The following is a 24444-nucleotide window of genomic DNA, read 5'->3' on the forward strand; positions in this document are numbered from 1 at the left end:
GGGTTCTCCCAGGATTTCGAGCGGTTTAAGCCCTGGCGGCAGAAGTCTTCGAGTGAAGACGACTGCCTGGCTCTTTGTGGCGTTGAATTTCAACCGCCACTTTGTTGCCCATGAGCCCAAGGCGTCGCACCCGCGTTGGAGGCGGTTTCTCAGCACCTGGGCATCCATGCTGCGCGTGAACAGGGCTGTATCATCAGCATACAGCGCCAGTTCGACTCCTGCCACTTTCGGCGCGTCTGCAGTGTACAGGGAGTACAGCGAGGGGCCGAGAACCGACCCCTGCGGCACCCCTGCCGGTCTGTGGACGTACCGTCGTCAGCCCTCACGTGGAAGGTTCGTTCGGACAGGTACGACCGCAGCAACGTCATGTGAGACGTCGGTATCCCTTGCTCAAAGAGTTTGAACTCGAGACCGTCGTGCCACACCGAGTCAAACGCTCGGGAGACGTCGAGGAACACTGCGCCAAGGAATTCCCTTGTCTCCAGTGCCCTCATGGCCGGTTCTACCACCCGCAACAGCTGGTGGGAAGTGGCATGCTCTTCTCGGAATCCGAACTGCTCGTCCGGGATGATGCCCTCCTGGGTGACGTGTCGCATCAGTCTTCTCGCGTACAGCCTCTCGAAAACTTTTGAGAGGGACGGGAGTAGGCTGATGGGTCGGTAGCTCGATGCCTTGCGTGGGTCCTTGCCAGATTTCAGGATGGCCACGACCTCCGCGTGTTTCCACGCAGAGGGGTAGTCACCCGATCGGAGAATCTCGTTGAAAACATTGGCAAGTTGCCGGTTTAGGCCCGGTGGAAGGTTCTTCAGCAGGAGGTTTGTGACGCCATCGCTGCCTCCGGCCTTCTTGGGGTTCAGCGAGCGAAGTTGTACCGCAACTTCCTCCTCCGTTATCGGCTCGATAACGTCGCCTTCCTCCCTTGCGCCGCGGAAGGTTGGCAGTTGCTCGTGGACTCGCCGCATGTGGTCGTCGTCGATGACGTCGGCCACCGGTGTGAAGTTGGCTGCAAAGGCGTCAGCCAGGACGCTGGCTTTCGCGTCGGGGTCGCTGGCGAAGTCGTTCCCGACCTGTAAAGGCGGTATTCGCTGTCGCCGGCGTAGGAAGGACTTTACCACCCTCCATGCAGTGCCATCCTCAGGATTGAGGGTAGACACAAGGTCTTCCCATTCCTGGTTCCGGTGATGATCGACTGCTGCCTTGATTTCCTGTCTCATGCGGTTTAATCGGCGCTTCGTGTCTGGTAGGCGAGAGGCAGGCGCTTAAATACATGATAGGGTACGTCGCTATTGGCCGCTACGACCACGTGTTCCACAATGGCGCCTAGGGTACGTTGCTATTGGCCGCTGGGACCATGTGTTCCACCGTGCGCCCTCACATTATACACACGCAACCACGGCTTTCGGTGCGCCGGCTTCAGAGACCTCTAGTATTATTCAAGATTCGTGCCGTCTGGCGCGGATTCGAAATCCGTGGAGCTCGGTACCAGAAGTTATTGTGTTTAATGTCCTCCCTCATGATGCAACATTCAAATTTAAGGTGTATTGTGCTACCCTGGGGAAACTGAAGAAACGACTTCAACGTGTTCGTCGCCACAGAAGTCTCCACAACCGAGAGGAGCTCACAGAACTTAATTGCACTGTTCTTCCTCATCGATCCTACAGCTCGAAGCTCGCTTTTTCTGTTTCCATCTTTTTGGCGCAACGGAGAATGAACTTTGTGGGAAACAGTAAGTAGGTGATGGGGAGGCTATTGGTGCAGTGAGACGGTGGCTCCGACGTCGACCAGCAGAGTGTTACCATGCAGGCATACGGGCATAAAGACCCTCCCACTACGGTGGTGTAAGGCCATCACATTGAAAGGAGATTATGCTGAGAAACAGAATTTCTTAGGCAAACGAATGGCGAATAATATAGTGTACTATAATCCTGAAAAAAGGAATCTGTTTTCAGAACAAAATATTGAATTACTTATTGAAGGCCCCTTGTTGAACAACGTGGCACTGCAGCGAACGCTAAATATCATGCCACAGTCTCTCTATGCACATATTACGTCTTTTTTTAATGTAGTCAGTTGCTTATGACTAGGAGCACAAACAAGACACTACCTTTGTGGTTTAGTATCAATACTCGAAATGTAACGGATGCAGCACATGAACAGGGTTTCCAGTAACTGGATCATGTAGCAATCTTTGGAGTCATGGGTGTGCACCAATTAATTTCTTAGATCTATGAAAGGACTTATTGGCTTTGAAGCTCCTATGACCTATCCGTTTCACAATACCATCGGTAGCAGTGGACCTAGAAACCTGCAAAATCTCTGACAGAACATTCGGGCTTTTGAGCTCTTACAATTATAATTCGTTATGATTCATTCATTTCTCTCTCTTCACCCGTTCTGACAGAAAACTTCGATATGATTATTTTTTCCAGTTGTGAAACCATGTTGTCATTTAGAAAAATCTATGGTTATGTTGAAAAACGGCAACACTCCCATGTACTCTGAGATGCAAATAATTATTAAAAAATCTTCTGGTATTCTGTTATTTAGTATAGTCAAAGTTCTTCGAATGATCATCTAAATGCTATTCTCACTTGAGATATAACTTTCAAATTAAGATTAGCTACTCTCATAAACATCTAAATGCTATTCTCAGTTGAGATATAACTTTCAAATTAAAATTAACTACTCACATAATTAGAAATTTATCATGAATATCTTGAAGTAATGCTGTGGCCAATAAAGGTAGTGTAACCATTATGTTCTATTGACTTTGTCTTGCTACACTGCAAATGCTTTCTTAAAAGAAACTGAAATGTCGTTCTTTGCTTGACACTGCTTTTAGATAAGCTGATTTTACACAACCAATACACACCTATTACGATCTTCATGCGACGCTTGTGGTTCGAGTGTGCCCCTTAACTGCATGTGCTCAATTTTGTCTGTTGCTGTCTTCCCTTCTTTTTGAATTTCTACGACGTATAGTTTATCGAACGTTATGTAAACCACTGACTGCATTTTTTTCTGTAGCTCACCCAAACATTCTACTGTTCATCACTCAAGGCGGACTTCAGAGTTTCAATGAGGCATCCTATTACGGTGTGCCACTAGTCGGAATACCTTTCTTTGGTGATCAAGCATACAATGTGGCAAAAATGGTCAGCGCTGGAATTGGAGTCAAGCTGGACTTTCGAAGCATCACACAACAGTCTGTCCTCCAAGCCGTGCGGACTGTTCTGGAGGATCCCAGGTAGAGTATATTGATTTCGAAATAACTGTAGCAGGATACATAATTATAAAATGCTGCGAATCAGGAACTGTGTAAATCTGAAGAGGCTGAAAATATCAGCCAACCAGTTGAAAAACAAAGGTTTATTAGCCCTTGACCTAGGTTTCGATACATCTAAGGCCTACTCCTTCGGAAGAAGATATATATACACTCCTGGAAATGGAAAAAAGAACACATTGACACCGGTGTGTCAGACCCACCATACTTGCTACGGACACTGCGAGAGGGCTGTACAAGCAATGATCACACGCACGGCACAGCGGACACACCAGGAACCGCGGTGTTGGCCGTCGAATGGCGCTAGCTGCGCAGCATTTGTGCACCGCCGCTGTCAGTGTCAGCCAGTTTGCAGTGGCATACGGAGCTCCATCGCAGTCTTTAACACTGGCAGCATGCCACGACAGCGTGGACGTGAACCGTATGTGCAGCTGACGGACTTTGAGCGAGGGCGTATAGTGGGCATGCGGGAGGTCGGGTGGACGTACCGCCGAATTGCTCAACACGTGGGGCGTGAGGTCTCCACAGTACATCGATGTTGTCGCCAGTGGTCGGCGGAAGGTGCACGTGCCCGTCGACCTGGGACCGGACCGCAGCGACGCACGGATGCACGCCAAGACCGTAGGATCCTAAGCAGCGCCGTAGGGGACCGCACCGCCACTTCCCAGCAAATTAGGGACACCTCTGGTGATCGTCGAGGGGATACTGAATAGTGCACGGTACATCCAAACCGTCATAGAACCCATCGTTCTACCATTCCTAGATCGGCAAGGGAACTTGCTGTTCCAACAGGGCAATGCACGTCCGCATGTATCCCGTGCCACCCAACGTGCTCTAGAAGGTGTAAGTCAACTACCCTGTCCCCCATTGATCATGTTTGGGACTGGATGAAGCGTCGTCTCACGCGGTCTGCACGTCCAGCACGAACGCTGGTCCAACTGAGGTGCCAGGTGGAAATGGCATGGCAAACCGTTCCACAGGACTACATCCAGCATCTCTACGATCGTCTCCATGGGAGAATAGCAGCCTGCATTGCTGCGAAAGGTGGATATACACTGTACTAGAGCCGACATTGTGCATGCTCTGTTGCCTGTGTCTATGTGCCTGTGGTTCTGTCAGTGTGATCATGTGATGTATCTGACCCCAGGAATGTGTCAATAAAGTTTCCCCTTCCTGGGACAATGAATTCACGGTGTTCTTATTTCAATTTCCAGGAGTGTAGAAATATCGAAATAAAACTTTGTTTTGCAACTGGTTGGCTGGTATTTTCAACCACTTCATATACAATTATATTCATTTCATCTACGTTTCTTGCAAGAGTTGCGACATGTGGCAATATGACATACATGATATAAGTAAGAATAATCTGTTCTTCTATTTAGCTCTGTTATGAAATCAGATGACCTAGAAAACTGATGGAAACAAGTAATAAATTAGAAAAGCAAAATGTTGTCCTCAGTTCCTACGTATAAGAATTGAAAGCTTACGACGTATGAAGCCTCTCACCACTACCAAGATGCCTGTTGTGCTTTTCTTTTGAAAAGTTAGCAATTCAAGGAATAGGGAACGGTAAGGTGCTAGGGTACACAACTTTTGATTCTCGAACGCATTAAGAATGGAAACACGGCACAGTTTAAAAGACAACCTTCAATGTGAGCTGAAAGGAACAAAAAAAATCATTGTTTTCCAATTACACCTTTACAGTTTTTTTTAAATTAACGAATATTAGGAAATTTTCAATTATTAACAAAAACCGTCCTTTTTCGTGGTAAGTGCGCCGATCCATTAAGTTGATACGTTATTCGGAGTCGGTTTGTCAAACCTGATCAAATGACTTTCTAACTAGCAACCCAATTTACAGCAACATAAGACAGAAGAATTACAACAAGCAATATAAAAAATAACACAAAAGAGGATATACGAAACTGATTAGCAATGAAAATGAAAATTCGTGTCAAAAATGATGACAGCCTACACAGGACTCAACGTGCAATTGGAAAAGTAAACTTTTGTTAATAATAAATAGAAGGTAAGTGTTCTGAAAGATTCACGTGATATCAAAGTAAGACTTGCCCCATAAACATTAGAAAAAGACCTATAAGCTTCTGCAGAAGTATATCTTCAGACAGGTTACCTAAAATAACAAGACTGTCCTCACCACATAAAAATGTCAGTGTAAAAACGTGTTGAAGGTGTCTAGAGCAGTTAGTTTTATTTTACTTGCCCAAAGCCCAGCCATGAGCATTGCAGAACTCGAAACTTGTTGAAGCTTAACGAAGGTTAAGCTCACCAGATTCCATAAAATCGAAGTATGTTGGTGAAATCACTACAATTTCCTCGAAGACAATAAATGTCCTTTATAATCGCCACGCAACATGCCGATTCTGACATGTACGCCTCCGCAACTCGCGGCAGGGGTTTGATGTCCGCTCGGCTAGAGACATCCGTACATCACACATGGGCAACAATTACAGCTAAATGCCATTCTGCGTCAACGTAGTCATCACCACATCTCACATGGTGCGTATTAGAGCTGTAAAACTACCGTAGGCTATGACAAGCAAGCATGTACTGTGGTAGTTTTTCCAGTAGCTTTTGACAGTTGACATCGTACCCTCGTTAATTTGTATCTTAGATGTGTTGCTTACTTGTTGGTTGCTACCTCATAACTATTGCTTTCTTTACCTAGGCGGTCAGTGTCTTAGTACATTCCCCTAAAAACCGGAAGCAGTGAACTGTCGAGAAACTGAGGATATTTAAAGAGCCGATTAACCTACGGAACATTTTTGTTCTATGCAGATATTCCCCTGTCTATTAATTAAAAGTAAACAGCATTTATAGCAAGATTGAAATTATCAGTTTTTAATTCAGATTTTATTAAAAAAATTGTTGATCTGTAATGTGAAACAGAGGGATGTAGAAAAAAATAAAGAAAATAATAAGATTTACCATATAGCAATAGGAAACGCAATTTCCGCAGCAAAAAAGTAAAATAAAGAATAAAAACGCAAAACAAAATTATATCAAACATCGTTACAATAATTCATCAAACTTGCATAAAACATGTTTCTGTTACTCAACAACTTCGCATACATAAGTAACAACAGGAATCTGTTGCCTTTGATCATGATGAAGAACATTTACTGAGTGCAAAATAACAATAATAACACAAATATTTTTTATGTTTGTGCATGTAAACTGTGTTCGCATAAAAAGTAATTGCTTTGGTTTTATAAAAGTAACGCCATCAAATAACTTTTATCACTCGTAAAATGCAATTATATACTGTAAGAATATACACTGAGCTAACAAAAATCGTGGGATCCTCCTAATATTGTGTCGGGCGTCCTTATTTCCGGCATAGTGTAGCAGCTCGACTTGGCATGGACTCAACAAGTCGTTGGAGGTCCCAAGCAGAAATATTGAGCCATGGTAGCCATCCATAATTGCGTAAATGTTGCCAGTGCAGAATTTTGTGCTTGAACGGACCTCTCCATCATGTCACAATAATGTTTGATGGTGTTTATTTCTGGCGATCTGGGTGGCCAAATCATTCGCTCGTATTGTCACGAATGTTCTTCAAACCAATCGCGAACATTTGTGAGCGGCGTCCTGGCGCACCGTCATCCATAAAAAATCCATTGTTATTTGGGAATATGAAGTTAATGGATGGCTGCAAATTGACTCCAAGTAGTCGAACATAACCGTTTCCCAGTCAATGGTCCGTTCCATTGGAGCAAAGGACCAAGGCTATTCCATGTAAACGATGCCCTAACCATTATTGAGCTTGCACAGTGCGCTGTTGACAACTTGAGTCAATGGCTTAGTGGGGTCTACGCCACAGTCGAACCCTGCAATCAATCCTTACCAACTGAAATCGTGATTAATCTGACCAGACCACGGCTCTTGAGTCGTCCATGGTGCAGCGGGTATGGTAACGAGCCCAGGAGATGCGCTGCAACGATGTCGTGCTGTTAGCAAAGGCACTCGCGTTGGTCGCCTACTGCCATAGCTCTTCAAGGATAAATTTCGCCGCACTAACGCTTATATTCGTCGTACGTTCCACATTCATTACTGCGAGTATTTCACGCAGTGTTGCTTGTCTGTTGGCACAAACAACTCTACTCAAACACCTCTGACGTCGGTCGTCAAGTGAAGGCTGTCAGCCTCTGCGTTGCTAGCAGTGACAGGTTCTGCCTGAAATTTGGTATTTTCGTCACACTCTCGACACTGTGGATCTCGGTATATTGAATTACCCAACGATTTACGAAATGGAATGTCTCATGCATCTAGCTACAATTATCACTGCTAAAATAACGCGGCATAAGTAGTCTGTGTCGATGCTGCTGCACATGCGGCTGCTCGACAACTGATGCCGTCTTACCAGATACGTCACTTATATAGCTGCCAGTTATCATACCACGACTTCCCGCCGCCAGTAGCGAGCCGAGTCCCTTATCTACCTCCGCTCCGGCATCAACAGAGCGCGCGACGCTAAGTAAAACTAGTAGCGTCGCGCTAGAACGCCCATTCGACAACGCAAAGTACCTAGAACGCCGCACATTGTACACCAGCATATCGCAGATACATATCGTAGCAACTGGCAGCAAATGAATGTTTGTATACAAACAGGTCCACCCATTGCCCTGGTTCCCCCCTCTGAGATGTCAGTGTCTGTTGGTGAATCAGTATCTGGATGACTTGGGATGGGTCAGTTACCATGACCCAATAGGTTTCTTTTTGCTGTCGTGTAGTATTTATTATTATTTTTTCGTTTTCTCAGGGAAAGGACGAGTACTTTATTTCAGTTTCTATAGTAATGTGTCACATCACCAGAAACTTTAATCTTGGCACAATTCACTGCACCTGTCCAGGAGAAGACATTCGAACATTACAATGTATAAAGCTATTGATAATATACACTACTGGCCATTAAAATTGCTACACCACGAAGATGACGTGCTACAGTCGCGAAATTTAACCGACAGGAATAAGAGGCTGTGATATGCAAATGATTAGCTTTTCAGAGCATTCACACAAGGTTGGCGCCGGTGGCGACACCTACAACGTGCTGACATGAAGAAAGTGTCCAACCGATTTCTCACATACAAACAGCGGTTGACCACGTTGCCTGGTGAACAGCTGTAGTGATGCCTCGTGTAAGGAGGGGAAATGCGTACCATCACGTTTCCGACTTTGATAAAGGTCGGATTGTATCCCATCGCGATTGCGGTTTATCGTATCGCGATATTACTGCTCGCGTTGGTCGAGATCCAATGACTGTTAGCAGAATATGGAATCGGTGGGTTCAGGAGGGTAATACGGAACGCCGTGCTGGATCCCAACGGCCTCGTATCACTAGCAGTCGAGATGACAGGCATCTTATCCGCATGGCTGTAACGGATCGTGCAACCACGTCTCGATCCCTGAGTTAATAGATGGAGACATTTACAAGCCAACAACCATCTGCACGAACAGTTGACGATGTTTGCAGCAGCATGGACTATCAGCTCGGAGATCATGGCTGCGGTTATCCTTGACGCTGCATCACAGACAGGAGCGCCTGCTATGGTGTACTCAACGACGAACCTGAGAGAACGAATGGCATAATGTCATTTTTTCCGATGAATCCAGATTCTGTTTACAGCATCATGATGGTCGCATCCGTGTTTGGCGACATCGCGGTGAATGCACATTGGAAGCGTGTTCGTCATCGCCATACTGGCGTATCACCCGGCGTGATGGTATGGGGCGCCATTGGTTACACGTCTTGGTCACCCCTTCTTCGCATTGACTGCACTTTCAACAGTGGACGTAACATTTCAGATGTGTTACGACCCGTGGCTCTACCCTTCATTCGATCCCTGCGAAACCCTACATTTCAGCAGGATAATGCACGACCACGTGTTGCAGGTCCTGTACGGGCCTTTCCGGATACAGAAAATGTTCGACTGCTGCCCTGGTCAGCACATTCTCCAGATCTCTCACCAACTGAAAACGTCTGGTCAATGGTGGCCGAGTAACTGGCTCCTCACAATACGCCAGTCACTACTCTTGATGAACTGTGGTATCGTGTTGAAGCTCTGTTTGACTCAATGCCCAGGCGTATCAAGGCCGTTATTACGGCCAGAGGTGGTTGTTCTGGGTACTGATTTCTCAGGATGTATGCACCCAAATTGCGTGAAAATGTAATCACATGTCAGTTCTAGTATAATATATTTGTCTAATGAATACTCGTTTATAATCTACATTTCTTCTTGGTGTAGCAATTTTAATGGCCAGTAGTGTATTTAAGATTGGTTACGAGTCCCTAACCCTCCAGAGGAGCAGAGGGGATTTAGGCCTTTATCATGTTCAGAGGAGAGCGAAGGTCCTGTTCGTCAGCTGTCACCTGAACCTGTGGCGACGAAGCCCGACGTGCCTCACAAGTCTATTACTGGAGGCCTTACGACCCTCCTCACTTATACCCCCTGTGATGATTCGGACATCCCAGTACCTGTCTTCTACAGTAGCCAATTCTTCCTTGAATTAAGCTACATCCACACCGCACTACTACCCACACGTCTGAAGACGACGAAGGCGATATATACTGCCATGCAACTGAACAGGACGCCGAGAGTGATTGAAAACAAACACCCCACTAGTAAGTGGCGTGCTGTGTGACAGGCAGTGCATGCCACCACCCTTGATACTGACGTGCAATCTGCATAGTATATAACTATTAACCTGTGCAAACATCTTCGTCTCCAAAGAATTACTCCAACATACATCTTTCTGAATCTGTTTATTGTATTCATCTCTTGGTTTTCCTCTACGATTTTTACCCTCCACACTTCCTTCCAGTACTAATCTTGTGATCCCTTGATGTCTCAGAATGTGTCCAGTAAACCGACCACTTCTTTTGCTCAAGTTGTGCCACAAATTTCTTGTCTCTCCAATTCTATTCAGTACTCCTCATTAATTAAGAGATCTGCCAATCTAATCTTCAGTATTCCTCTGCAGCACCATATTTCAAAAGGCGGTATTCTCTTCATGGGCCAACGGCCTTGCCGCAGTGCTAACACCAGTTCCCGTCAGATCACTGTTAGCCTTAGCTCGGGTCTGCCGAGTGCTGTTGGCAAGGAGGGTGCACTCAATCCTGGTGAGGCCAATTGAGGAGCACTTGCCTGAGAAATAGCGGCACCTGCCACGAAAATTGACAACATCCAGAAGAGTGCTGTGCTGACAATATGCCCCTCCGTATCTGCATCTGGTGACGCCTAAGGACTGAAGAAAACATGGCTGCCGGTCGGTATCGTAGGGGCTTCAAGGCCTGTTCAAATGGTGTTTGTTTTTATTGTTTTCACGTCTAAACTTTTTATCGACCATGTTTCACTTCCATAACAACTATCTTCAGAGAAGACTTCCTAACACTTAAGTCCATGTTCGATGTTAACAAGTTTCTCTTCTTCAGGAACGCTTTTCTTCCTGTTGTTAATCTACATTTTGTACACTCTCTACTTTGGCCCTCATCATTTTTTTACCGCCTAAATAGCAAAGCTGACCTACTGCCTTAAGTGTCTCGTTTCCTGATCTAAATCCCTCATCATCATTTGAATTAATATGACTGCATTCCATTATCCTCATTTCACTTTTGTTGATGCTCATCTTATACCCTCCATTCAAGACACTGTGCACTCCGTTTCATTGCACTTCCAAGACCTTTGCTGTCTCTGACAGAATTACAATGCCGTCGGCAAACCTCGGAGTTTTTATTTCTTCTCAATGAATTTGAACCCCTAGTCCAGATATTTCCTTGGATTCCTTTTTTGCTTGCTCCATGTGCGGATTGAATAACGTCGGCGATAGGTTACAACCGTATATCACTTCCTTCTCGACCACTGATTCCCATTCATGCTCCTCAACTCTTATAACTGCCGCCTGGTTTCTGTACAAGTTGTAAATAGCCTGTCGTTTCCTCTATTTTGCTCCTTCTACCTTCACAATTTCAAATAGAGTATTTTAGTCAACATCGTCAAAAGTTTTCTATAAGTCTACAAATGCTATAAAAGTAGGTTTTCTTTCCTTAACCTAAGAAAGTCGTAAGCTCAGTATTGCCTCGCGAGTTCTTACATTTCTCCGAAATCCAGATTGATCTTCCCCAACGTCAGTTTCTAACAGCTTTCCTATTTTTCTGTACAGAATTCGTGTACGTATTTTGCAACCACGACTTACTAAACTGATAGTTTGGTAATTTTCAAACTTCTCAGTACGTGCTTTCTTTGTAATCATAATTATTACATTCTTCTTGAAGTTCGAGGGTATTTTGCCTGTCTCAAACTTCTTGCACACCAGATGGAAGAGTTTTGCCCAAGACTATCAGCAGCTCTGACGAAATGTCGTCTATTCTCAGGGTCTTCATTCGACTTAGGTTTTCCATTGTTCTGTCAAATTCTTCTCGCAGTATCGTATCTACCATCTCACCTTCATCTACGTCCTCTTCCATTTCTATAATATTGCCTGCAAGTTCGTCTCCCTCGTGTAGACCCTTTATATAATCCTCCCACCTTCCAGATTTCTCTTCTTTGCTAGGGACTGGGGACTGGTTTTCCATCTGAGCTCTTCATATTCATATATTCATACGGGTGCTTCTCTTTTCTCCAGAGACCTCTTTAATTTTCCTTGTAAATCCTTACTTTTGTCCTCTAGCCACTCCTGTTTAGCCATTTCGCACTTCCCGTCAGTCTTATTTTTTATAGGCTTGTATTCCCTTTCTCCTGCTTTATTAATTACATTTCTGTATCTTTTCCTTTCATTAATTAGATTGAATATCTCCTATGATATCTGAGGATTTCTCCTAGGCCTTATATTTTTACCTATTTCATCCTCTGCTGCCTTCACTATTTCATCTCTTAAGGCCACCAATTCGTCTTCTACTATAGTCCTTTCCCCTATTCTAGTCAACCGTTGCCTAATGCTCCCTCTGAAACTCTCACCAACCTCTGGTTCTTTCAACTTATCCAGGTCATATCTCCTTAACCTAATACCTTTTTGCAGTTTCTTCCGTTTTAATCTACAGTTTATAGCCACATCTGCGCCTGGAAATGTCCTACAATTTAAAATCTGGTTCTTAAATCACTGTCTTATCATTATAACACCAATATGGAACCTTCTGGTGTCTGCAGGTCTCTTCCATTTCTATAATATTGCCTTCAAGTTAATCTCCCATTTATAGACCCTTTATATAATCCTTTCACTTCAAGCTTTCCTTTCTTTGCTCGATACTTGTTTTACATCTGAGCTCTCCGTATTCACACGGCTGCTTCTCTTTTCTCCAAAATCCATATTCATGCACGCTTTTTTCCTTCTCTTCCCACCGCAACTAAATTTTCATCTCCCTTTACTATCTGAATAATTTATTTTATCTGCTAGTTGGCTTATATCCTTGTTCTACTGTGGTGGGTGTTGGCTTTGTAGATCTAGGCTACGGTAATGCGTACACCATGCTGTTCATAGTAGGTTTCCCACTTACATATTTTCTTATTCTTTACTAAATCGACCCATGCATTACCCCTATTTGATTTTGTATTTATAATCGTGGATTCACGTGTCCCTCCTGCCAACGGACTTCACTAATTCCTACTATTTCTAACTTCAATCTAGTCATTTCTCTTTATTAATTTTTGATCATATATTCAATTTTTAACGAAGTTCGTCAAATAGAAGTTCTGGCTACGTTTCCATTGTTTTGGAGTGTCGGGGGGGGGGGGGGGGGAGGGTGAGTGTTCAGAGATTACATTTGACGGACTAACTGGGGAGTGATGTGCCTCTTTGGTGATCGTGTGTACGTAAGCCTACTGTACCCCCTGTACGACAGGTTCAGTGGACTTCGTACTGGTCGGTCATGATATACGTACCAACTCGATTAGACCATCTGCAATTTTGAGTGACGGTGCTTATGGTAGTTGAATAACGTGATGTATATGTAGTAAAATAAATAGGAATAGTGGGCCTGAGGCACTATTTGTGTGCACTAATCGTCACACACTTGTTCCATTGATATAACAAGTCGATGTGTGAGCCATATGGCAAAGTTGCTTTGCCAGAACGGAACAATCATCTGACATGTATCACATTAAAAAACAACACGAGGTTACATGCAAATGGACTGAATTGTAAAACAGGTGAGTTACAATAATTATAGGAAAAGTTAAAATTTTACACGCTGGGCGCCCCGCAGCTTGTATGCATTTGATGCAGGATATCTTATTGCACACAATAAACTGCACTTCAAAAGTATCTATTTGAACCGATAGTGAGCTGTATGCCCGAACACTGGCTTAGCAAATAAATACTCCTGACGTGCAGCTCATGGTGTAGATATTGGCACACCTTGATACCCGTCGATTTGGCAGACATGATTCTCATTAAGGGCTTTAGAGCAATCACCGAAAAACTAAATTCTGAGATATGAACTGACGGCTTCTGCGAATTCACTGTTCTAACATATCTGTCGTAGATGACACAAACTTTGCAGGTCTCTGCCGCGAACTATGCAGCGTGGGAAACTAAGGTAGACACTAAGCTGCTGACTGAAAACTCAATAGGGGGCCAAAGTTAAGCCCGCAAGCAATGTGAGCTCAATTTCCTACTGATGGAAAAGGCGAGAATTGCCTGAAAGAGCAACAGTTGCGAGCCAAAGACCAGGTGCAGAAAGGGAAGTGACGTTTCATTTGAGACTCTGCATTCGGAGGCTTCAGTAACGGGATGCGAAATGTTGATCCACCAACCGTGCTGGGGATGTATTTTCTGTAGAGGGCTAATGGCCATGCTCAAGTGAGAGACGGTTTCTATTAATTTTTCTATTTTTCTTTCCCTTGACAAATGTCGCGACTGGCGAAGCCAGAAGTATGGCCGAGATAAATACACTGCTTGATAAAAAAAAAGTTAAGCACCCAGAAGACATAGTCGTGCACGCACACTCATTTGGCCGGGATGTAAACGATCAGAGTTGCAATTCTCTCTGTGAAGTTACAATTGTCTCTGTGACAGGTATAACGGTGACCAAAGTTGTGTTGTTCGTGTTTACTGCTATTACTGGGTCTCGTATGGTATGTAAGGGGCGCGAAAAATGTCAGATTGTTGTGTTGGAAGAAGAGCCAACACCATGTTACTAGTGGAGGCCGAAATGCACGCGTTTTAGCTCACACAGGCTGGCGTGAGGAGGGAAGAACTATACTGACGTGAGGTCTGGAACGTGACAAGAAATTAGAATTCAGAAAGCGGAAGTAATTAGTTTGATACTTAACTTTAATCCATTAATGATGAACGTCGCTCTTGACGGTACACGATTCACAATATTATCTGTTCAGAATACATTTATAGTAACTGAAAATGGCGCCTTGCTAGGTCGTAGCAAATGACGTAGCTGAAGGCTATGCTAAACTGTCGTCTCTGCAATTGAGAGCGTATGTAGACAGTGACCCATCACTAGCAAAGTCGGCTGTACAACTGGGGCGAGTGCTAGGGAGTCTAGACTAGACCTACCGTGTGGCGGCGCTCGGTCTGCAATCACTGATAGTGGCGACACCCGGGTCCGACGTATACTAACGGACCGCGGCCGATTTAAAGGCTACCACCTAGCAAGTGTGGTGTCTTGCGATGACACCATACAGATATTGAGTGATCACTGTGGAGGACACGTGTATACCACGCATTCATGTGATACAGCGTCATCAGCACCTGACTTAGTTTTAAAGTGACCAATTTGTATGTCTCCATACGGCTGGATGGTCGACGCGAGCAGTGTCGAGGTTTGCGCGGCATTGGATGTGACAGTGGTCCCATGTTGGACTTATTGGGAAAGTGAAGGCAGGCATACTCGTCCCAAGCTTCTGGTCGACCACGTCTGACCATCACAAGGGAGGTTCGCCTTAATGTCAACCAAGCACATCGTAGCTCCTTCACATCTGTGCCTGTCTTCGAGGAAAACTAACGAACTTCCTGCAACATTCTGAGTCACCATGCACCATTGGTTGGGGACTTGCAGCAACTGGACGAGGGAATTACCGTCCTATACGCAGGCTGCATTAATACCGAAATCCAAACGGCTGCGTCTGCAGTGGTTTCGTGATCTGGAAGCATGTACCTCTGATGATTGGTGTCACACTGTATTCAGCGATGAATTCTGGTTCAACTCTATGATCATCGTTGATTATGGCGGCGAGCTGGGAAGAGGTCCCGTTCTTCATTGTTTTCGAGAGGCACAGCGGCGCTACTCGTGGCGTCATGGAGTGGGGAATAACTGGTTATGACTTCAGATCGTGGCTGGTAGTGTTTGAGGGAACTCTGACAGCACTATATGCTGCGGACATCCTGTGTCCTCACATATTAGCTCGCATTTAACAGTATTGTAGTGCCAATTTTCAACTGAACACTGCCTGTTCACATATGACACGTATCTACATGAACCGTCCTCGTGATGCTAAGTTACTTCTTTAACTACCAAGATCCCAGATCTGTCCCCTATAGAACATGTGACCGGCCCGGACATCAGATCCGTTCCAGTGTCACTATCTCGTATGTCAACTACCACTTACAACAGTTGTGAACCAGTCTGCCCCGGAAGAGGGTACAACGGCTTTATGACACTTTTCTCAACCGAATCAGTGCACCCATTGGAGCACGAGGGTGTGCAACACCGCTCTGACAAATGGGCGCACGCTGTCAAATTCCTTGCATTTGTGATTCGATTCTGCAGTCACCATATTCTGTCTCCACATCGCTAGAGTCATGAAATATTGGAGCAAACACTGCCCCACTTAGCGCGGTTGGCTATATTTGGCTCCCAGCAAGCAATGTTTTGTTGGATCCAGGAACTGCACTGTAAATTCAGCGATCCCCGTTGCTAGTTAATAGTGGAGCATCTCTTGTCTATTAACTCGCTCCTTGCTTGGTCGGTCCGTAGCGAGAGCACACTGACACTATGAAAATTTGTCTTATTGTTCGGTTCAGTCAATCTAGCTTGACGTAGCTACATAAGGAGCAGATACAACGTGTTGGTCCATCCTCTTTGCATTCTCTGCAGAAATGCTACGACTCGCAAAATTCACCTTTTACTCCTTGCCACCAACGTCATTATCGTCACACTGTTCTTTGATTTTTACTGTCGCTATTCAGTCATCAGTGCTTACTTTTTCCGTACTTCTGACGTAGCAGAATCATTTTCTGGATACGAGCAAGGATTTTCATGGTCGTATTTGTTGACACTGTTAGCGTTGGAGACAAGCGATTCAACGTAATTTTTGTATTAAGGATTCAAAGTTTTAATGTACCTTTTCCAGTTTTATGAACTTTCTTCTCCTTGATTGGCTATGGAAGATGTCAAGTTATTCTGCTTATACGTTCGTTATGCATGCTGTCATTAAAAAAAAAAAGGTTAACGTTTTGAGCCTTTATGGCTGTTCTTACAGTACGTATCAAAAATGGCTCTGAGCACTATGGGACTTAAGTTATAAGGTCATCAGTCCTCTAGAACTTAGAACTACTTAAACCTAACTAACTTAAGGACATCACACATGTGTATGTCCGAGGCAGGATTTGAACCTGCGACCGTAGTTGTCACGTGGTTCCAGACTGTAGCGCCTAGAACCGCACGGCCACCCCGGCCGGCTTGGTACGTATCCTTTAATTAATTCATCCTATATATATTTGAACTATGCTATAATTTCATGTGTAGTTTTTATTTCGGATCTGTAATTGTGATTCTTAAAGCTGCTGTACGTTGCTGTATTCCAATGTGCAATTTTATGGCTTTGATCTCAATGTGGCTGTGTGTACCTGAAACCAAGAACCAATTTTTTTGCGATCTTCTATGATTTTCAATCCTAAATATATAAATTTACGTGGTGATCATGTATACTCCTATCGCCCCTTTAGAAATTTCAACAAGTTGGGAACCGGCAACATAATCTAACACACTGTGTTCAATATCACACGTTTTGTGTTTTCATTACCCACCTCATTACGAACGTCCTTTTCTGCCATGGCTAAGGCAAAAGTCACCTCAGCTCATGTCAAGCTCATGTTGTAAGTTTTGAAAGGTGTTCTGTTGATAGGTTTTTCAGCGAAGACATTACAAGCAAATCGTATGCTTCTCTACAGAAAGAACTCAGTGATGTCATCAAAGCAACATAGCTGATAAATGATTTTGGTCGTGGCCAAACAGCAGGAGTGAGGTTTCAGATTCTTTACCACAATCTGAACTGGCTCTCTCACATTTGTCTCTAATCCCCAACAGTAACAACTTTTACCGCCATTGGAGCGGGAAAGGTGTATTTGCAAATAAATAAATAAATAAATAAATAAATGGCTCTGAGCACTATGGGACTTAACTTCTCAGGTCATCAGTCCCCTAGAGCTTCGAACTACTTAAACCTAACTAACTTAAGGACATCACACACATCCATGCCCGAGGCAGGATTCGAACCTGCGACCGTAGCGGTCGTGCGGTTCCAGACTGTGGCGCCTAGAACCGCTCGGCCACTCTGCCCGGCGTGTATTTGCAGATTTATGTAAAAAACTATCCGACAGCGCGCTGGCCCATATGCATCGACATCAAAATGAGGTGAATCAAAAGTAAACCATTACTACCGTTCCTCTCTTTCATGATGAGGCAGCAGTTTTTACACCCTATGAAATAAGTTTAACTTACTTCTTAATTCGTTTGGTTATCGATAAGAAAATGCAACATGCATCCCAATGCGATCATTGACACTTCACACTACACTATTCCTGTAGTTACATATCTCAAAAACGGCGTGAGGTAATGCTGAAGCGGCCGGAGTGGCCGTGCGGTTCTAGGCGCTACAGTCTGGATCCGAGCGACCGCTACGGTCGCAGGTTCGAATCCTGCCTCGGGCATGGATGTGTGTGGTGTCTTTAGGTAAGTTAGATTTAATTAGTTCTAAGTTCTAGGCGACTGATGACCTCAGAAGTTAAGTCGCATAGTGCTCAGAGCCATTTGAACCATTTGAGCCAACTGAAGCCAGACGTCTTCCATCCAGAAGGCTCGAGGTTCAAATCCATGTTCAGCTTCTAAAATTTTGGTTTTCTGTGGTCTCCGTGAATCAGCTCAGGTGACCACTACAGTAGTTCCTCAGCAGACTGCCGCCTCTTCCCCACTTTGGCGGTTGGTCTGTTTCCATTGACTTCGACATAGACCAGACATAGACATAGACCAGACTCTTTCCCAACGTCCTTGAGTTATGACACATTTTCAGAACTCACACCTCCATTTCTGCTGCTTTATCCCGGAGAATCGACAGCAGCCATCTTTCTTTCCTGTGACTTGGAACGCACCATGATGGAACCAGGAGGGTTGTAGCGTTGTGGAACTGCGTACAAGTCAGAGCTTCTGGATGTGGCTGAGTGCGCAATCGACATCGCGGCCGCTAGTTGAGAGGTCGGCAGTCGCTTGGCTGCACCTTTTACAGGGCTTCGCTAAGTAATGTGCTCGGTAGTGAAAATTTAGCGTACAGTTTATTAACGAGTTTGAAAAGTGCTTCTTGATAATGTTTTGTGATAATCTGTAATACAGTGATGATAATCTTCAAATTTCATAAATCAATGAAACCTATCATTGGGATGTGCCTGTTGTGTGCAAGTATGAAGAGTAAGTACACCAATTTATACAAAAAACGATAACACAATTAATCTCAGGATGGCAAGCAAGCAACGGACAGTCGATATCAATGTACAGTTGATTGACTCAAAATAATTTTACCTATCAGCAAAAAAGGCCAAGGAAAGTGAGGCGGGCACCGGCTTTTAGGTCCTATAGATGAGCTGCGAGTGCGGTAGAGATTTAGCTGTTCCGACACTGGGTGACAGAGTTTGCTCTTTCCGACAGGCACCGCGCTAAGAGACGGAGGGGTGAACTTAACGCCGAGCGCGATTGCGTGAGTCTGTCTTGGTCCGTACGTTCGGTAGTGCTTGCTGGCTCTCGGTTCTGAGGCTACCTAAATTACGGTTCGGCAGTTGTGGTACATTACATAATTGGCGTAGTAGATGATAGGATTATCGGTAGTATTGGTAGCACTGGTAGGGAAAGAAACGTAATTGAATATGTAAAAGAGAAACTGGGAACCGACGACAACTCTGTGTTTTTCTGTTTGTTTGGTTCTTTGTTATGGACATACTTAGATACTTAGAACCACAAGTCATTCAGCGTTAGTCCACTGTGTATTTCACACTGAGGCGATGAAAGTCTTGCCGTAGCGATATGCAAATATCCAGATGGTAAAAGTATCGCGTATACAAGGTATAAAAGAGCAGCGTATTGGCTGAGTTGTCATTTGCACTCAGTGATCCACATGAAAAGCTTTCCAACGTGATCATGACCGTATGGCGGGAGAGCTACTTTATTTCAGTTTCTACAGTAATGTGTCGCATCACCGACAACTTTAATCTTGGTACAATCCAGTACACCTTTAACCCATACGGACACAGACTCTGATTCATTTACTTCATGACGATTCCTTGTCCTAAGAACCAACGGCGTTGTAGACATAGAGTAAGATGAACCACGATCTCTGTTATACACTTCACATATTTTCGATAAGCAATAACTTCTCGACTGTTAAAAATCTCCAGCCCTGATACTGTCTCCACTTTACCACCACGATTTAGAGCCACTGTAACCCAACCATTAACATGTGCACTAGCATCAGCATTAGTAAGTGTAAAATTCAGTACGCATCCACAAAACACTGAAGGACCATGAAGAATAACTTGCGCACCTACTCCGCTCTTCGTAGTAACAGATATACTACTGGACATTAAAATTGCTTCACAGAGTTAAAAATCAGATGATAAACGGGTATTCGTTGGCCATTAAAATTGCTACACCAAGAAGAAATACAGATTACAAACGGGTATTCATTGGACAGACATATTATACTAGAACTGACATGTGATTACATTTTCACGCAGTTTAGGTGCATACATCCTGAGAAATCAGTACCTAGAACAACCACCTCTGGCCGTAATAACGGCCTTGATACGCCTGGGCATTGAGTCAAACAGAGCTTCAACACGATACCACAGTTCATCAAGAGTAGTGACTGGCGTATTGTGAGGAGCCGGTTGCTCGGCCACCATTGACCGGACGTTTTCAATTGGTGAGAGATCTGGAGAATGTGCTGGCCAGGGCAGCAGTGGACATTTTCTGTATTCAGAAAGGCCCGTACACGACCTGCAACATGCGGTCGTGCATTATACTGCTGAAATGTAAGGTTTGGCAGAGTAAAGCCACGGGTCCTAACACATCTGAAATGTAACGTCCACTGTTCAAAGAGCCGTCAATGCGAACAAGAGGTGACTGAGACGTATAACCAATGCCACCACATACCATCACGCCGGGTGATACGCTAGTATGGCGATGACGAATACACGCTTCCAATGTGCGTTCACCGCGATGTCGTCAAACACGGATGCGACCATCATATTGCTGTAAAGAGAACCAGGATTCATCCGAAAAAAATGACGTCTTGCCATTTGTGCACCCAGGTTCGTCGTTGAGTACACCATCACAGGCCCTCCTGTCTGTGATGCAACGTCAAGGGTAACCGCAGCCATGGTCTCCGAACTGATAGTCCATGCTGTTCCGCCGGCCGCTGTGGCTGTGCGGTTCTAGGCGCTGCAGCCCGGAACCGCGGGACTGCTACGGTCGCAGGCTCGAATCCTGCCTTGGAGATGGATGTGTGTGATGTCCTTAGGTTAGTTAGGTTTAAGTAGTTCTAAGTTCTAGGGGACTGATGACCTAAGATAATGCTCAGTCCCATAATGCTCAGAGCCATTTGAACCATGGTGCTGCAAACGTCGTCGAAGAGTTCGTGCAGATGGTTGTTGTCTTGCAAACGTCCCCATCTGTTGACTCAGGGATCGAGACGTGGCTGCACGATCCGTTACAGCCATGCGGATAACTTGGCTGTCATTGATATGAGGCCGTTGGGATCCAGCATGGCGTTCCGTATTACCCTCCTGAACCCACCGATTCCATATTCTGCTAACAGTCTTTGGATCCCGACCAACTCGAGCAGCAATGTCGCGATACGATAAACCGCAATCGTGATAGGTACGCATTTATCCTCCTTGCACGAAGCATCACAACAACGTTTCACCAGGCAACGCCGGTCAACTTCTATTTGTGCATGAGAAATGGATTGGAAACTTTCCTCATGTCAGCAAGTTATAGGTGTCGCCACCGGCGCCAACGTAGTGTGAATGCTTTGAAAAGCTAATCATTTGCATATCACAGCATCATCTTTCTGTCGGTTGAATTTCGCGTCTGCAATACGTCGTCTTAGTGGTATAGCAATTTTAATGACCACAAGTGTAACATTGTCCGTACTAACAAAAGATCCCAAAACGACCAACATGCGGTAGACCAGAGTTGGTGGTATCGGGAGTATCTGTGCAAATGGAGGATGCGTGATGCCAAATAGACGTTAGCATATCGCGTCCGTTGCAGGAGGTCTAGATTTCTAAGACGGTGGTCACTTATTCCTGCTCTCATCTGATTCAGTAAACACCTGTAGTTAAGAGCTGTCGAGCGCTTCGTGTCAGCTGTGAAATCCATGCAAAGACAGCGGATTGTGCTACTGACTCGTAGCGGTGCGACGCTTTCGTCGGATACACCTCTGCCTATAGAAAGTGCGCCCAATTTGTGGACTTTGAGATTGCTCCCCGATGTCGCGCCGTAGGTCGCAACCGCGGTACTGCAGGAAAATCGTCATTACTTCGAAGGAGGAGTACCAGATCATCAGCATAGGTAGTGCAGCAAAAAAAGTGTCCACCAAGAGACATCCCAGTCAGGAGCTGTCGGAGGCCACAGAGTAGTGCTTCCAGGACGAGGGCGTACAATATCGCCGAAAGAGGGCAGCCTTGTGGCACCGAGCGCTGCATCTACATCGGCGGCGTGAGACGGCCGTAGTGTAGCACCTCGGAAGTATCTCCATCAAAAATGTGTGATAGACTCTGTCAAAGGCCTGGCTAAAGTCGAGTAAGGCCAAAACTAATGGCATTTGGCGAGCTTTGGCTAGCGCGATAATATCTCGATATCGTCATAGTGCAGTGCGAATATTGTGTTCACCTCCTAACGATGCCTGGTCCTGCGACACAACACAATGGACCGATCGCTTTAGGCGTGCTGCCAGAAGCCGGGTGAAAATCTTCATGTCACTGTTAAGTAAGGTCAAGGGACGATAATCACTGATCCTCGGTCTGCCTCGTGGTTTGTGTATGGGCACAATCAGTCCTTCTAGGAACGACCCAGGGATCTGCGTGGTGGGAGAGATAAAATCGCAGCAAATATCAGTTCAATCTGGTGCCAGCAATTGCTGATATGTGTGATAAAATTCCAGAGGAAGGCCATCAGGTTACTGGGACTTATGAGCAGCCCCCGCCTGTATTGCTTCAATGATTTCCTCCTCCGTTACATCTGCAGTCAAATCCGCTGCCGCTTTCGGAGATATCGTGCCATAGGTGGGTTGAGAGACTTCGGCGATCACCTCTGCGGGATGTCAATGTTCCGAGTACAGCCTAGTGTAGTGAGCATGAAGGGCGTTACCTATATCGCGCTGGGTATCAAGGCGTCGTCCGTCTTCCGTCGTGATCGCTTGGGTCAGTGTCCTGCTTCGGCGCCGTCGTTCTGCAATGACGTGGTACATAGACGGTTCCTCCTGTGCCACTCTGTCTTGAGTGCGCGCTCTGACGACCGCACCCTCAAGGTGGCAACGTGTAAATCTGAGAATCTGTGCCTTGGTCCCGTGGTCTAGGAGTAGTGTCTTTGATTCATAATCAAAACGTCTTCGGTCCCCGCCACTGCCTAAATTTTGATAAATAGTTAGCATTGGCGGCCGAAGACTTCCGGCGTAAGAAGTCAGCCTCATTCTACCAACGGCCTTGTCAAAGAGGGCGGAGGAGCGGATAGAGGTTCAGGGCACTCTCTTGTCCTAGGGGTGGGAAATTGCCCCTAAAGGCGGAAGAATCAACAATGATCAACGACATGAGGATGCAGAAGGCAATGGAAACCACTGAATTAAAGACACGTAACGTGTATCCACAGGACATGTGGCCTGTAGTTGAAGAAGTGTCATGATGATCTCTCCATTGGCAAAAGATTCCGGAATAGTCCCCCATTCGGATCTCCGGGAGGGGACTGCCAAGGGGGAGGTTACCATGAGAAAAAGATTGAATAATCAACGAAAGGATAACGTTCTACGAGTCGGGGCGTGGAATGTCAGAAGCTTGAACATGGTAGGGAAACTAGAAAATCTGAAAAGGGAAATGCAAAGGCTCAATCTAGATTTAGTACGGGTCAGTGAAGTGAACTGGAAGGAAGACAAGAATTTCTGGTCAGATGAGTATCGGGTAATATCAACAGCAGCAGAAAATGGTATAACAGGTGTAGGATTCGTTATGAATATGAAGGTAGGCCAGAGGGTGTGTTACTGTGAACAGTTCAGTGGCCGGGTTGTTCTAATCAGAATCGACTGCAGACCAACACCGACAACGATAGTTCAGGTATACATGCCTACGTCGCAACCTGAAGATGAGCAGATAGAGAGAGTGTATGAGGATATTGAAAGGGTAATGCAGTATGTAAAAGGGGACGAAAATCTAATAGTCATGAGCGATTGGAATGCAGTTGTAGGGGAAAGAGTAGAAGAAAAGGTTACAGGAGAATATGGACTTGGGACAAGGAATGAAAGAGGAGAAAGAGTAATTGAGTTCTGTAACAAGTTTCAGCTAGTAATATCGAATACTCTGTTCAAGAATCACAAGAGGAGGAGGTATACTTGGAAAAGGCCGGGAGATACGGGGAGATTTCAATTAGATTACATCATAGTCAGACAGATTCCGAAATCAGATATTGGATTGTAAGGCGTACCCAGGAGCAGATATAGACTCAGATCACAATATAGTAGTGATGAAGAGTAGGCTGAAGTTCAAGACATTAGTCAGGAAGAATCAATACGCAAACAAGTGGGATACGGAAGTTCTAAGGAATGACAAGATACGTTTGAAGTACTCTATAGATACAGCAATAAGGAATAGCGCAGTAGGCAGTACAGTTGAAGAGGAATGGTCATCTTTAAAAAGGGCCATCACAGAAGTTG

At 45.0% G+C, this 24444-nt stretch overlaps 1 protein-coding gene across 2 annotated transcripts in view; it reads left to right on the plus strand.

Annotated features, from left to right (window-relative positions):
• The window catches only part of LOC126354649 (UDP-glucosyltransferase 2-like), a 132265-nt gene that overhangs the window by 94776 nt on the left and 13045 nt on the right, over positions 1-24444 (plus strand). For both annotated transcript variants that reach the window (XM_050004422.1, XM_050004421.1), the window contains exon 6: positions 3028-3247. In XM_050004422.1, the coding sequence (XP_049860379.1) occupies positions 3028-3247 (220 nt within the window). The remainder of the gene's footprint in view (positions 1-3027; positions 3248-24444) is intronic.

This window comes from Schistocerca gregaria, chromosome 3, assembly GCF_023897955.1.
Source record: "Schistocerca gregaria isolate iqSchGreg1 chromosome 3, iqSchGreg1.2, whole genome shotgun sequence".
NCBI lineage: Eukaryota > Metazoa > Arthropoda > Insecta > Orthoptera > Acrididae > Schistocerca > Schistocerca gregaria.